At 29.7% G+C, this 13385-nt stretch overlaps 2 protein-coding genes across 3 annotated transcripts in view; both read left to right on the forward strand.

Annotated features, from left to right (window-relative positions):
• LOC129975624 (neurogenic locus Notch protein-like) overlaps nt 1-4303 on the forward strand; it is a 49157-nt gene extending 44854 nt beyond the window's left edge. For both annotated transcript variants that reach the window (XM_056088704.1, XM_056088705.1), the window contains 2 exons: nt 1375-1430; nt 4051-4303. In XM_056088704.1, coding sequence (XP_055944679.1) covers nt 1375-1430; nt 4051-4160 — 166 coding nt within the window. In that variant the 3' untranslated portion in view covers nt 4161-4303. The remainder of the gene's footprint in view (nt 1-1374; nt 1431-4050) is intronic.
• A 4747-nt stretch (nt 4304-9050) lies between these two features.
• Nucleotides 9051-13385, forward strand: part of LOC129975447 (neurogenic locus notch homolog protein 1-like) — a 68164-nt gene continuing 63829 nt past the window's right edge. The window contains exons 1-3 of the mRNA XM_056088510.1: nt 9051-9279; nt 10190-10273; nt 11627-11710. Of these exons, the coding sequence (XP_055944485.1) occupies nt 9129-9279; nt 10190-10273; nt 11627-11710 (319 nt within the window). The 5' untranslated portion in view covers nt 9051-9128. The remainder of the gene's footprint in view (nt 9280-10189; nt 10274-11626; nt 11711-13385) is intronic.

A 13385-nucleotide genomic window follows, 5' to 3' on the forward strand; every position in this document is an offset into this window, starting at 1 on the left:
TATGATCTATAATAAATTGAGAGAAAAGGTTTATGTTATCATCAGGTTATATTTTATCCTTTGATTTTTCTAGAATATCTTGACTCGTGTTTAGTAACTGTTATTGATATATCTATTCACATAAAATTTTATTTTAAATCGCGGTTCTTACAAAGTCTGAAAATTAATAGACAGGATTTAAATAATGTGAAAATTAACGTTTAATTGAAAATTAAATTATAATGTCAATTAATAGGCTAACAGTAATTGTATTTAAGAAGAAAGAAAATTTGTTCCCAATTCACGTTTTAGAAATTTTAAATTATTTTTCAGGCAATACAGAATATTGTATAATATTATACAATATTGTGAGATATATTATTCAATATTCAACAATGATATACACCATTACTTATAATATTTTATTTCATTCAACATAGCATAATATTTGTTTGCTATTGGGATAGGGTAACCATCTAACTCTCCGACCCGCCCGAAAACACACGGATTTAAACCATAAAACTGAATGACCGGACCGCCGAAACAGCAACATTGGCGGGAATTGTGGTTGAGTCCTAAGGGCCGTCACCGGCCACGGTACAACCCTCCCCAAAGGAAGTACGTCCCGTCATCGATGGGAGGAGCCAGATTCCCCACCTATTAGTGTACCCTCCAGGGTGGCGAGATCCAACCACCAGGCCGGAAGCATCTCATCCTCATTTCGAGGTGCCTCCCCGGGGGGATTGCTATTGGCATAGGGAAACTTCGTTGGAGATAAGTCTCACTTTTTCGCGTTGTCCATGACTTTCATAGTCGATTCAGTGGAGCTGTATAAATTGCTTCTCAAATGGAAATTTAAATAATTATGCAGGATCTCTTGTTCTGTTCAGAGTGTTAGGCATAAAGAAGTTAAATAATGACACAAGGAACATTAAGGAGGAGGTCCCAAACTTGTGTTATTGTGCAAACTGCTGGTGCGTACATTTTCTGATTAAACTTCTGTAAGCTATTTAAGGACGCAGATGTACTTGTAGAGGATTGTAAGAGTTAATTCAATATATTTTGGAAAGTTAGATGTATTCATTTCTTTAAAATTCGAAAATGTCATTGGAATTCTCACTGCATCAGTCATGTGGATTATTTTTTAAAGAATGCTATTAAAATGAAAAGGTTCCTGCTCTTCAACCAACGCTGAACGATTACCAAAGGCTCTTATGAAATATTGAATCTTTATAAACATAAACATATCTTTGATTATAAAATTGCAATACTGCTTCATGCCAAATTTCACTAATCTAACTATACTTACTCTCTTTCTGCATTCATATTTTTGTAGTGCAATGTATTGAAATAATCTTTAAACAACTGTTTTTATTTGTCCATTTTCAATTATAGATGCAATGAAGGGTTTACTGGACTAAGGTGTGAAGCAAAAGTAGGAGCCAAGCCATGTAAGCCAATTTATGTTTCCATAACATAAGTTTATAATGACTCAAAAGCATTCAATTATACAGGAATGTCAAACATAACTAATAATGATTCTAAAATAAATATCCTTAGAGCACCTGCATGTATTATGACATACTAAAATGTTATAAAATATTCACTTTAAATATATTTTTGAAATGTTGTTTTATTTATTATATACGTTTGATAACAATTGGAAGATGTCACTGTTCTCTATTGGATTAGAATCTTTTTACTATCACTTTATTTTATAGTATTATTATATCCTTCAAATAATTTTAATTATCCACATTATAAGATGCAAATATAATATAATAATCTCATTTTAAAATCCATGCATTCATATAAAGTGATAAACTGATCATTGAGTAATTTGTCTGTAAAATGTCTCCAAATGTTTGATTAGCCAGGAAAATTCTGAGAAAGTTCTACATGCCTTCCCATCAGGTCTAAAATATGCTGTACAGTAGAGAATTCAGGTGATTTATTCAGACAAAGAAGGATCCAGCAAGCTCGAAGATAATTCGTTGCAGGAGATGCCGTGTGTTACTAAATATATTCTGGTTGAAAAATAAATCCAGGCTGGCGGGAAAGAAACCTTAATATAAACATTCATAAAACTCTGCCTACTTACAACCGTGCCATGAATAATTTGCAAAGAATTACGTTTAGTTAAAGCAATGTCACACTAGAGTATAATGTTTTTTGGTCTTTCGTTGTGGTTGTTATTATTGTATTCCTTTTGATATGTTGGATAAATCATCAGGAAGCGAAGCTCATTAGCTGCCACTGTCTGCTCCTAGGCAGCTCAGCATTAAAAATGGGAGTCATCCTGATTTGTGGGATAAATCATCAGGAAGCGAAGCTCATTAGCTGCCACTGTCTGCTCCTAGGCAGCTCAGCATTAAAAATGGGAGTCATCCTGATTTGTGGGATAAATCATCAGGAAGCGAAGCTCATTAGCTGCCACTGTCTGCTCCTAGGTAGCTCAGCATTAAAAATGGGAGTCATCCTGATTTGTGGGATAAATCATCAGGAAGCGAAGCTCATTAGCTGCCACTGTCTGCTCCTAGGTAGCTCAGCATTAAAAATGGGAGTCATCCTGATTTGTGGGATAAATCATCAGGAAGCGGAGTTCATTAGCTGTCACTGTCAGCTCCTAGGCAGCTCAGCACTAGATATGGGAGTCAGCCTGATTACACTATTTTAATCTGAACGTTGGCATATGAGGGAACAAGTTATTCGATATAACTGCAGGATCAGGGCATATTTTATTTTCCTTGTTATCTAGCAATGACCGTAACTCTATCTTGTACTTTGGTCATACAGCGGAAAGATAAAAGAGACGAATCTGGTTATAGCCAATCTGATAATCATACAGGCATTATGTTTTATTCCAGCTCTAGATCAACCACAACTTTTCTGATGCTGAAATTTGTCATTGTTTACCGAGTAATTGATAACTTACTGCATAGCTCAAACCTAGATATCAAATGATACTTTGATATTTATCGGCCTGCTTACTTCTTTCAGACGGCTCAATTTCTTTTTTTAATTCAGAAAATGTGCTCAGAATAAGCACGATTTCAGCGTTGAAGTATTATATAGTATAAGAGATACGCCGAAAATAAAAATAGCAGAAGTAAAAAAATAAAAGCAGAAAATGCACCGATCAGTCAGAAAAATACTACTAATAAGAATACGGCGAATACACAGCTAAAAATGGAACTATTCAAAAATAAACGCCATTGTTTAATCTTTATAAAAAAAACACTAATTTTAAATCATTTTGAGCACTTTCACATTTTATTGTGTTTACTTATTTCGAATAAATAAACTACTAAATGTATTTCAACTTTTTAAGTAAAGCCTGAATAATCAATCACACAGGGATCAATCATATTATTACAACCAATTTAGTTATTCTGATTAAAATATACATCTGTTTAAACAAAGCAGTTGATAAATGTGAGGAGAACAAACTATTAATTGCCCAAAACACAATACATTATACAAATAAAGTGTGTAAACTATAAATTTCTACCAAAGTTAGAACAAATCTTGTCTATGGTAAATATGTCGGCCTGTTCATGTGAGAACAAAAATTTAGAAAAAATCGCAAGTGATATTTGGATAATTAGGTGATAGTTGGATTATGAATTTAGTTCTATAATTATAGATGCGTATTCAAATTTTTAACAATATTCATCAATCAGATAATGCATACGAACACAATAATTGCGAAATTCCGTAGTTTGTTACATAATGCCACAATAGAAGATTTCGGTATATTTTGAAAGGAAGGAAGTTGGAAGGAATTATTGTATCCAAGGAAGTTGTATTTAGTATCTCGAAATAAACTTCGCTAAAATAATTATGATTATCAATGTGAACATAAAAATTCAAAAGTTGAAAACATAACAAACGAAATTTGGTGCACCATCTTGATGCCAAAATTGAATATTTCTATCAAGATCTGAGTTCAGTCCGCCTAGTTGAATTTAATTTCTAGAATAGCATTATACGATTAAATTTATAATAAATTGCATTAATTTAATAATATTGATATACTTGTTAAATACATATATATTTTTTTTATTTCAGATACTCCGGATCTTTGGCACATTATTCCAATTTTCTTTGTGTGTTTCACCTTTATATTAATGTTAGGAGTATTCTGTTATGTGCTTTGTTCAAAGCGCCCAAAAGCGTAACTAATGCTGAAAGTGTTCAAACTCGTGAGCAGCGAACTGAATTGTGATTTCATTCGATGCTTTCATTTTGTGATTAAAATTTTTGCATTTTTCTTCCATATGTAAAATATGTCTTTTGAAATAAAGAAACTGATAATTTCTAATATGTGTTTTAAAATAAAGAAACTGGTAATTTCTAATTACAGCATTAATAACCTTTTTTTTACAAAGTCCTGTATTTAAAAAAATACTTTTTATAAAGCCCTCCTTTTAAAAATATTATTTTTATTCATTCAACAATAAAAGTAAATCACCATATTCGAACTTTATTAATCTTAATATAAACAAAAAATCATTGTGTACTTGAACACATACGTATATACATGTGCATGCATATTCCAAATCTCCTCTAAAGAACTGGATTGAATTCAATCAAAGTTTGCATACGACTTGTTAGTGTGGCACCGAAGAAGAATCTATAAATCACGTGATCAAAGCCTGTGCACTATGGCTAGAACACAGACTCAGATGTCCAAGAAATTGGGTGTCTCTTGAAGTCGAAGAACTCATAAAATTTCCAGTCATTAAATCTTCTTTTAGGGACATTTTGTCAAATATTTTGTATTTAGCCTTCTCCTAATGTAAGAAGTTAACACTTATTTAATGTATTTTATGCATTTTTAATGTTTCGCAACTTAATATGTATTATAAAATTCAATGTTTTTTTCTATTCTTTTTTTGCACCAATATGCGTTTTCTTTAGAGGGTTCTTTATTGTTTGCAAGAATCCAATGTCATCAACTGTCGTTTGTTCCTTCGTGCTAGTTGGGGTTGCTCTTCGGGACCCCATCAAGTTTTCTGCATGGCCTCTGGCTAGGTATAGGTATCGCACAGTATAAATAGATATTGTATTTTGCCTATTTCTTTAATGGTATAATCAGTTGGTCGTCAAACATATTTTTTGAGATTTAAAATAAAAGAAAAGGCCTATTATTTAAGACAAGAAAAAGAATACAGGCATGTTTTGAAAGCTCAAAAAGTAATCATAATGAAATTATTAGATATTATTTGAAACTTTTCCTTAATAAATTCAGGTAGAAATTATTCCTTATAAAATATTTACTTATATCATAAAAATACTTTTAAACAATCTTAAATTCGTTTCCGAATTACAATAAATTCGATTTTTTGAAATGCTTCTTTCCGTAGCTCTTAATTTTGTAAAAACCTTAAATGCATTGGAATTAGTTAACTGTGAATTACTCTGCCAATTTTTAAAAGGATTTTGGCTTTATTTTATTGCAAATATTTTCCAAAGTTTACATTTGAGTGCAGAGCAAAGTAGTGAATTAAAAAATCGTAATAGCAGGCATAAATCAATCTCTCAAACAAAAATAAGAAAAGTAAACTGCGAGAGAATAGAACAGATATAACCACTCTAGCAGAAATAAAAGGAATGAGAAATTAACTAAAATTTCGCTTTTCTGCACACAGAAGTTTAGTAGAAGATTATTCCGAAAAATTTTACATTATCTTAACAATGATGAAATTTAGTTTTGGATGGTACCAATTTCGTTATTATGTCACATTTCTCTCAGTTGTTATTTATTTATAAAAAAAAATAATTCAGATGACTTGGAAAAGAGGAAATATACAGGTACCCTTTTGATGAGATTTTCAGCTTCTTTACCACTATTAAATTTTTTATTTCAATACATTTTAATGTGTTTTGTTTTAATGTGTTTCAATACATTTCATCAAGTACAGGGGGTACAATAAATGTCTTTCTTTAATATATTATTTCAACGTTAAAAGTTAAAAATGTAAGTTTCAACATTAAAAATTCTATACATGAAGGGATATTACTGCCGAGCAATGTTGAGTATGACATTTAGTTAAATTATATAACTTTCTTTTATATTTTGAGCAAAATAATTATTTCCATGTAAAATTGTTTTAGTTAAAATAATGTATTAAAATTCTAGTTTTTGCATCTTACCAATTAAATATTTTCCAACATTTTATTTGTTGGCATATTCTACTTTGATCATCCTTTTTATTTAATTAAGATCATACAATATTTCACATGCTATTTAATTCTGAGTAATATTTTTGGCACTATAGCATTTATGATTTTTTTTTTATTCAGTCACAAAATTTTAAAATAATAAGGTTTTGATGAAGACAAGAACTTCGACGAAAAGTACTAAACAATTAATTATAAAATTGCATTTTTAAAAATGTCATTTTAATTTCAGTACGAATCCATTGAATCTTTTCTTCAGTTTTGATAAATATTTCTACTCATAAAGGATTTAATATCTTATTTCATATATGGTGTAATTGGGGTTATTCATTGAATATAAAATTTTTTACTTTAATTTAGTTTCCAGTTCTGTGAGTGCACACTTTTCGTTTGACTATTTTTCCAATCTTTGTTTTAAAATTGTTTCTTGAAATCCGGTCACACACTAGTTTAAATCTAACTTTTATTTGGTACAGGGTGCCTAAATATCACCAGACAAACTGTGAAGAACCAGAAAATTCGCTCTGAGTGCATAAAAGTTGTTCAAAGAACCGTACTGGTGCTACGAGACATTATTTATCGGGAAAAATAAAGAAGAAAAAAATAGCCAATATTTTTCTAATTATCTTATTACTACCTAATTTAGCATTAATTAGTTGTTTTGTATCGCTTCATTTTTATCAATATAGTATTTGACACACTGACTATCTCTCTTTTTCCTTATTTTTATAAATCTGAGTCGATATTGTAGAATCATTTAATCCTTGTGATTCATGTTCTTTAGGACTGACTTTATATATATATATATATATATATACTCTAAACCCCTAAATGGTCTTGCAATTGTTTTTCTTTCGTCTATAATTATTTCTTCTTGTATGTATGCCCTTCCACCCTAATAGGAACTCTTAAAGATTCTAGGTAAAATTACATTAGGTACATTAGAAATTACTTAAGCTGAAATTCAAATTAACATTATTTCTTAATAAATTTCAAAAACAAGCATGGCAAATTCTCAATTTAGTCAATATAACAAAGATTAGAGTAAGAATTTGATACTTTAAAACTAATATAAGTAATTTTCAAACAAACATAAGAATAAATAAAACTCGTATTAACTTATAATACTGGGTGTTTTACAGCCAATGAGGCAAACTGGCAGAAAACACAAAGACTAATCGATACCACATAGCATTACAAGATCCGTAATACCTGCGGTCGAGAACGCTGAAGGAAAGCTTGCGTGTACAGCAATCCCCATGGAAAGCAACATTTGCGCACTAGTTTCCGAGTTATTAGGATGAACGACATTTATGTGTTAAGTTCTCTGACATGCACCTAGCGTGTATAGCGTGCAAACTGTGACAGGCGAGCCGTTTTAGACTTGTATGGGGAACCTTTCCAGCACAGATGTGTTCTTCAACTTCGCACGTGTGCATAGGCTTCGTAAGACAGTTTGCTTAAAGAGAGTCAGCATGCATTGAGAGTGAACGGCGTGGAGGACAGACAATGAGGAAAATATACTATGTCTTGTAGAAGGCAATCCGAATATAAGCCCTCGAGCGAGTCAATCGAGTGGGCATCTTCTAGAAGGTTAGGAATTCCAAGCGGCATCGCCATGGAGCCTGTGTGACGCCTGTTGATAGCAATTTCAAACGATTTATTTTAGGAAGTAGCTGTTTAAAATGTAAAATTTGTCATAAAAGGTTTTCTTTTACACTAAGGGTTTGCTGTTTTTGTTGTTTTCTTTAGTTCTTTTAACTGCTACTCGCGTAGAATGCAATGCTATAGGACTCCGATTCGTTCCTGAGCCCCAAAAACTTCCTGCAAATTTGTGGCACTAGTAAGGAAACACTATGTGTATCAAATATTGCAGTGAGTTTTTGTCGTAAAATAACTTCTATTATACTAACGGATTGTTTTTTTTTTCTTTCTTTTTTTTATTTCTTTTATCAGTTACTCGCATACAATGCAATCTATTTGGCTCCGATTTTGTCTTGTGCCCCAAACACTTCCTGCAGATTTGTCGCACTAATAGTGAAACTCTATGCGCTTCAGATATTGCTGTGAATTTCTGTTTTTTAATTGAATTTGGAAGACGATTTGCAAATATTTAACGTATCAAATACTTGCAAATATTAAAATTTCAATTTTTCTAGCTATTTTTTGATTTTTTAAATAAATGTTGAAACATTATTCCATTAAGTGCTGTAAAGGATAAAATAACAACCATAAGATTTCAGGGACAATTCTGCTAAATTTGATACCTAAATAAATTATTGAAATTTTAAAATATATTCGATACATTTGGCATATATAATTTCAATATATTTTGAAATTTCAATATTTCTCTCTCATTTTATATTCCATAAAATAATATAAAATAAGAATTTAGTAAATGTTTAAGATATTTATGAATATTCTTTAAGAATATGAAAGAAATAAAAAAAAATCGATAGCTATGAATTTATTGTTAGTCCTATTAAGTTGTACATTTTTAAATTAAATACTTCGAAATAAAGTTTTTTTAAAGGATTTAATTTTTCTGACATATTTCCCTAATACGCTACATTTTTGTTTAATTGTGTTTCGTTGTGAAAGGGATCCATTTTTGATTTAATATGGGTACATATAAAGATTCATCAAAACCTTGAAGCAGAATGTTTTGAAGATCAACAATACTTCATAAACAAGAAAGTGGAAATAGTCAATAAGCCGTTAAGATTATTATTATAAGTTTTATTTACATATCTGATTGCCAATTTTATGAGACAGATTTCATTCCTTTATTTATCACATTCTAAAATGCCGCTCGAGATTGCGAACTTTACAAACGACAACGTATTTGTGATAAAAACTTTTTGCCATATCTCACTATACAGAACTGTTATTTGCATTCAGAACATTTTAACTCACCGTTACACGCCTTTAAAAAATAGTTAATTCAGGCTCAGACTACCTCCATGAGAAGTGATTTTGTTAGAAAATTTCTGAATAAAGTAATATTGTTTCTTTGCTTAAATGCACTGCAAGCTCATTGTAAAGGAATTATTGAGATTCAGAATGCAAAGGAAATAGGTAGACTCCTGCTTTTAAAGACGGATGAAAATGGAGGTAAGTCACTAATTTAAATATCTATAAGCATTCGAATAGTGAATATAACTTGATGGTACGGTCTTGATTTCAAGTTTAGAGAAATTGATGTGTTTAAGGCCCCTTTGTATCAAATAATCATACTTTTAGTGTCTATTGCATATTATGTCATTTACTTTAGTAAAACACCCTCACATTAGTATGATGTTGAATTTCATTGAGAGAAAAAAATGTTTCATATGTAATAATTATTATATATTAAAGGTTTAGAATTATGAATTGCATCCTAAAATAATCCAGATATTCATTTTAAAAATGCGAATAACATTTCAAATAGCATTTTTTATAAAATTTCTGTAATAAAATAAAAAAAAAATATCTTAGAATTACAAAATAATAGACATTTTAAATTAATAAGCATCATTGAATGCAAAATATTTCCCTTAGAGAAAGAAAGTTTTTCTCAGTAAATGCATATTTATGATTAGAATATTTTTTACAACTTTGAATCTTTTATGGCGATTGAAAATTACTTGGTAAATACTTCTACTTTGACGAAGATATTGATTAAAAAATTTATTCAAATATGAAGTTATGACTAATGTTAGGACAAATAAATGTTATGAAAGGCAATTTCTACAAACTTTTTTAGATATACAAGTTTTTCTTCTAATTAACTAGTTGAATAAGCCATGTATTTAAAAACGTATTTAAAGTCTATAAATATTTCTTATATTACTTTTCAAATTTGAAATTTTTTAGATACTTACTTTGATACATTTCATTTAGATTAAACTTGTTAAGTCAATAATTTTCTTACAATGAAATCAGTTTACTGAAGTCTAAAAAATATTTTAAGAAGAGAAGTATTTGATAATAAATTATCAAGTATTTTTCTTAAAATTAAAATATTTGTTCAAATTATTTTCAGACTTAATATGTAAAACAAATGAAGATTGCAAATATCCTTATAAGTGTAAAGCCATTCTTGGAATGGATGAAAAAATCTGCATTGGTAAGTAAATCGAAAATGATCTTTAATAAAATATAAGGGAAGTTATCTTTAAAAAATTGATATTTATAGTACATTTCTGGGCATGAGTTAACTAAACCTCAAAAATAAATTCTTTTCTCACAATTACATATCGTTAATATATTTTTGTTTTCAATAAAAAAATTTCAGATAAATTATTTTTAAACTGTAGAATTATTTAAGTTAGAGACATATAGTGATTATGTCTTAAGTTAGGTAAGTCCGTTATGAAATGGAAGGAGGACTCTCATTAGAAGCACAAATCCATAAACATAAAAGGAAGTGTTGTTAATTGCGATATTCAGATATTTATATATTCATACTATAGTTTGCATGATACTATTTTTATCATTTTATTTATCTGACTGCTTCACCTGTGTTTCAGCAGCCACAGTTAAGCAAAGATTGAGCTCCCTAGATATTAATATGCATTAATTTTAGCTAATTAAATTGAGCTTCAGAATAAAATATCAAGCCGACGTCCTTGCATTCCCGTGTTCTTGGCGTACTGGGTTCGAGTCCCGGTTCGGGGATGGTTGTTCTTCCTCTCTTCTATCTGTGAGATGTGTGAATATGCCCCCCACCCCTGTAAAAAGCGTTGTGCAAGCGAATGAGCGATGCATGAGTGGTAAAGTCGTACTCTTGGCCCTAGTTGGCGCCACTGAAACAAGAGACGCACCCTATTGGCTTAAATCGCTGTCTTCGTAAAAGCGGGCTTGCCCGTGGCAAGTGCCATGAGAAACAATAGCAAAATTGTGATATTGATAATTGATTGATAACATGTATTACAGATTAAATAAAGATGTATTATTTAATGTTAAAATATGAAAGTGACATAGATATTATTTAAAAAATAATTGGTGTTATATTCCTGAGAAGTTATTTTATGTATACAATAATATAAAATAATAACTTATATATGCGGACTGAAAACCATCAATTAATTCATTTGTTTATGAAAATGCTTAGAAATTAGTTGATCAGAGAAGTCTAGTTGCCCACGTCAGAAACACTTTTGCAACAAAGAAAAAGGTTGGAATAAAGTAATATGTACCCATTAACAAACAAGGATTGAATTGCTTATAATATCTGTTATTAGCAATTGATTCAGATGAAACTAATTGTTTCAAAATTTATTTAATATTGCTAGATTAATTGCATCTAATTAGCGTCAAAAATTAAAATGTCAAACTCTTATGCTGCTTGAAAGTAAATCGTTAATATAATTAAAACAGATTCTTCTACTATCGAGATTAGTTTATAGAAATGCGAAAAAATCTCTATAATAAGAGAGTCACTTGAAAAAACTCATATCTCATTTCGAATTATTTACAGAACCAGAATGCGAAAAACCCGAGGATTGTGAATACCCCCTTAAATGTGAGGAAGTTATTCATGTGCCAGGAAAATACTGTATTCGTAAGTAAAGTCAAAGCAGTCTCTGATAAAACAATATGAAAATAAGTGGAAATTTATCTAAATTTCTTAAAGTAAGTCGCTTTAATTTTATTGATAATTATTATTCTCACACTAAAATGGTTTCATAGTGGTGATCGAATTTCCAGTTTTTATGACAGAGATTTCATTTTTATCGCGTATACTATCATGTATGTGAGGTCGGTGAGGAAAGAAGGAAAGTGCATTCGCAAGAATAAAAATAAAAAATAAAGCTTTAATAGATATTTAATTTAAAAATCACTTCTCAAATTACATGTACATGTGGAATTTCTACCTAAGAGAAATCTGATAGCTCAGTAAATATGTTTTTGGAGCATGAAATTATTTTCAGGAGCTGAATGTAATTTTTTTTTTATAAATTTGTAAATACTTATTATGTATTCGTAAAATTTTCAATGTTAAAGTAACATTATATGAAACTAAATTTTTTAATCGAGAAATTATTTACTCATGTTCATTTCATTTGAAGAAAATATTCAACACTTACCTTTATTTGCAAATATTCTTAGAAGTTTGTTGATATGAGTACCTAGAAAGCATTTATAAATATTAGCATATAGAAATTTATGTCCTATATCACAAAGAATTTGCTCCAGAAGACGCTAATGAATTTTTTCCCCGCTAATATTGATATTAGTTTTAAGAGAGGCAATAAATTTAAAAAAAGGGGTAATTTGCGCATTGAAAATAATTACAAGTTCAAATTTTTTGCTTAAATACTAAGAACTGCCAATTTCCCTTAAAGTTTAAGTTGTAACTAGTGCACAACGGAAACTCTGTATTCGAAAGTAAAATGAAATCAATTTGTAATAAAACAAATTAAACTCAAATCCAGAATTTCGGAACTCACTAAACATTTCTTTATAAACCTTTCAATATTTAACCTCAGGCATAGAAGGTGAAAATCTCCAAGATTGTGAATATCCTTTAAATTATACTAATGTCAAAGATGTTCATGGAAGATTATGCTTTTGTAAGCAATGTGAAAAATATTTTGTAAGAAAATAATTATCAGTTTTAAATTTATATATATATATACAAATTTCAAGAAGATTAAGAATTACTATACAACAAAGAGACCCAAGCTTCAAGCGACGTTTAGTACGGGAAAATCGCAAAAATATAGGGAGCCCGAGAGTTGTCGGAAACTGTAAAAAAATTAACAAAAAAAAATGGCAAATGATATTTGAATTATGAATTTTTTTTAAAATGAAAGCCCACTCTTAAATGTTATTTTTCATGAAGGTAACATACCGATTTCATGATCCGAGGGGTCGTAAATTTCGGAAAACCAAAATTAGTTTTTAACCCTTATCTGCAAAAATATTAAAACTTAAAGGAAAATAAAAGCTTGAAAATGTAAGAAATTTCAGGCTCTTTTATTTGATACTAGCCGCCTTTGGTGACCAGTCGGCTCGCCAATCTTAATGTTCGTTTAAATTTTAATAATTAAATATTTTATGCAATTCCTACTTTAATAGATTCTTCATCAAAATATTTTAAAACTTCAAATTTTGATAGTCAATATAATTCACTCATAATATTATAAAGGCCTTCAGTCATAACGTAATATGTATCTCTCTAATTTTCTGTTAGCTCCCATAGAATTTATGCATTAAATTAAAGTGGAAAGAAT

The sequence above is a fragment of the Argiope bruennichi genome, chromosome 7 (genome assembly GCF_947563725.1).
Source record: "Argiope bruennichi chromosome 7, qqArgBrue1.1, whole genome shotgun sequence".
NCBI lineage: Eukaryota > Metazoa > Arthropoda > Arachnida > Araneae > Araneidae > Argiope > Argiope bruennichi.